At 26.9% G+C, this 3,362-nt stretch overlaps 1 protein-coding gene across 1 annotated transcript in view; it reads right to left on the bottom strand.

Annotated features, from left to right (window-relative positions):
- LOC112512449 (protein SRG1-like) overlaps positions 1-1,238 on the bottom strand; it is a 6,040-nt gene extending 4,802 nt beyond the window's left edge. Inside the window, exons 1-2 of the mRNA XM_025118419.1 lie at positions 947-1,238; positions 627-874 (exon numbers count right to left, since the gene is read on the bottom strand). Coding sequence (XP_024974187.1) covers positions 627-874; positions 947-1,228 — 530 coding nt within the window. The 5' untranslated portion in view covers positions 1,229-1,238. The remainder of the gene's footprint in view (positions 1-626; positions 875-946) is intronic.
- Positions 1,239-3,362: the final 2,124 nt, after the last annotated feature.

Raw genomic sequence — 3,362 nt, 5'->3', positions numbered from 1 at the left:
AATTTTAATATAACAGTTAATATTTAATTTTTAAAACTTTTAAAATGATGACATGACATAATGAGAATCAAATATTTATCAAATGGTGAATTGTGGTTGAGTTTGAGATATCCCACATTGCTGAAGAGTTGAAAGATTTGAACATATATATTATAGTAAATAAAGTATAGTATTCAATATTTGTCTCAATATAAATATCGAAACCATGGATTTATAATAATATTTTATATAAAAAATAATTTATTATGTTTATATATCTTGAAGATATAAAATAGATATTCAGAAAATATTAAAAATTAAGAACAATTTGCAATTGAAGAGATATAATCCTTAAGTGGAAAGGAAGAAATTTATGACTTTGGGTTTTCTGAAAAATGTTTTTACCTCTTTTTGATATTTTTGGGAATTTTTCAGATTTAATGGTAACCATATTTAAATTCAAAAGATTTAAGTTAATAGAAAAACGTGGTAAATCTGTAGACAGGTCTGATCAAACTGTTGCGAACTTCTATGGTCGGATTTTTTTTTGTTGTGTTTGATTGCAAGTTTTAACTCAATAACTTTCCAACTCAATAAATTGTATAGAGTTTTGAAAATAAATAAATGGAAAAAGAGAAGTAAACAACCTGAATGGAAGAGGTAGGTTAGGAAGCAAGTGCGGTTTCCTGAGATCAGTAGGAAGGGTGATCAAGAAAAATATGTCAGCCCAATCAAGCTTTTGCTCATCTGACACAACGAACGCTTGCCCAAATCCTTCAACATCTCCGGCTTGTTGCCAATACTTTTTCTTCTCTTCCATCGGCATATTGAAGAATTCTTGTGTTTCTTGCTTCACTTTCTCGAGAAGGGAACAACTCACGCCATGATTTATCAACTGTGATATTCAAATGATGAACAAAATTTCTTATATTGCATATATATCCGTAAAAACAAACCATAAAAATACCTGAAAGAAACCCCAATCTTTACAAGCAAGGTGCAGCTTTTCTAGTTCATAATCTTTTGAATCGGTGGATGATAGATTCTCCATATTGATGATGGGTACTTGTGGCAATGATGATACGACTGAAGCATCTTGATTTGCACGTATATATCGATGTGGAACCTCTGTTAACGATTCCTTAGCCAGTTCTTGTACGCTAGGAATCAAGAGTGAACGCCCAAGGTTTATTCCCTTTGGATCCATGATGTAGCTCCCTTTTATGTTATGTTTTATGATTGTATACATATATATATATATATATATATATATTCATGTTTTAATTGATATAAATACTTCATATGGTCCAAAAGTAGGTGAAAAATATTATTTGTATTGTTGAAATAGGTGAAATGGGATAGTACACTCATTTATATTATTTTATTATTCAATGACACACCGATACGACACCGACAACCATAACTTTGAAAAAATTATTGAGTCTTAAATTATATATTAAAAAATAGTCATTCAAATCTATATATATATATATATATATATATATATTAAAAAATAGTCATTCAAATCTATATATATATATATATATATATATATATATATTAAAACAAGAACCAAGGTTGATGACATGGTACAATAAGAATTAAGTATTTATTAAATGGTGAATTGTGATAAATTCTTAATTGTATCACATTGGAAATAAAAGTGAAAAATTAGAAGTATAAGTGACTATATAAAGGATAAGATATAGTTTGAATGTATATCCAAATTTTGGGTTAAATAGTTATTTTTTATTTACATTAAAAAATATTTCATGTATAGTTAAAAATTTTAATATAACAGTTAATATTTAATTTTTAAAACTTTTAAAATGATGACATGACATAATGAGAATCAAATATTTATCAAATGGTGAATTGTGTTCTTGATTGTCACAATGATAACAAAAGTGAAAAACTAGAATAAATATATCAATCATCAATATTTATATATATATATATATATATATAGAGAGAGAGAGAGAGAGAGATAGAGGAAAACTTTAAGATGGTGACATGCACAATGAGAATCAAGTATTCATCAAATGATGAATTCTTGATTCTCATGCATTGATAACAAAAATGAAAAACCTTAAGATGATGACATGATACAATGAGAATCAAATATTTAACACATGGTGAATTATGATAAATTCTTGATTGTCCCACATTGGTGAAAAAAAGTGAAAAGTTAAAAGTACAAGTGATTATATAAAAGATAATATATAGTTGGAATGTATTTCTAAATTTTGATCCAATTTTAAGTTAAGTAATTTTTTATTTACATAACCAAGCATTTCATGTAATAGTTAAATAATTAATATAATAGTTACACATTTATGGAATTTTAGTTGTACCAAATTGATGAAAAGTTGAAAGATTTGAACAAAGTAAAGTGCATAAAAAAGTGGATCCGGATACCTTTGTGTTAAATCATGGGGTTTGACTTATAATGTTGTCTTAATTCGAATGACACTTTTTGAAATCTCTAACCATGGTTGGAATCAAAACCAACCAAATGGTAAAATTATGGTTCAAATATAAAAATGAAACCAAGGATGCTAATTTAACAACATGAGGTTTGAGTGTTCTTCAAATTTGAAATAAAGTTGACTTTCACCATCTCATAGTGGTAGAAAGATGATTGATGTATAAAAGTGTGATGGAGATTTGAAATCTATAACCATGGTAGAAATAAAAACTAACTAATTAGTAAAAACATTTGTGTAAAACAAATGCAAATGATATTTTTTTTCTTAACAAGAGTTGTGATTACTGTAGTACTTATAGTAACAAATATAGTTTAAGTGACTACTATATCACTTATATATACATAGAATGAAAATGTTGACTTAATGACGTACTTCCATCTGATGTTAGTATTCTCAATGTGATTTACGGTGTTGGACGGGACGTTATAAATATAAATACGATCCTGAGTTTTTAGACAAATCGCACTTCCACTCAGGTCGAAGCTTTTACATTTTTTCTTAAATTGAGTTTTGATCACGGTACAATTCGCAGTGTCGAATACTAGTTTTGATTAATGCTACACCCAATTTAATGCTAATTTATTTTTTTTCCTTTTTATCTCTAGAATTAGGGATGACAAAAACCGTACTCAAATGAGAAATCTGAAACCCAAACCCGCTTTGACCATGGATGGGAAACCCAATAAATATATATAACATCTATATTCGATAAATATAATCTAAATTCCATGGATTAAACTTGCTAAAAGAATTACATTATCAATGTGATTGTTTGTGGGGGAAGTTTTGGTGATAACTAGATAGTACAAAATTTTAGTTATTAAACATTGTAATTGATATATATATATATATATATATATATATATATATATATATATATATATATATATATGT

Source organism: Cynara cardunculus (assembly GCF_001531365.2).
Source record: "Cynara cardunculus var. scolymus isolate 2C chromosome LG 5, CcrdV1, whole genome shotgun sequence".
Classification (NCBI taxonomy): domain Eukaryota; kingdom Viridiplantae; phylum Streptophyta; class Magnoliopsida; order Asterales; family Asteraceae; genus Cynara; species Cynara cardunculus.
The sequence above is the reverse complement of the archived record's forward strand: the minus strand, read 5'-3'. Positions and strand labels throughout refer to the sequence as shown.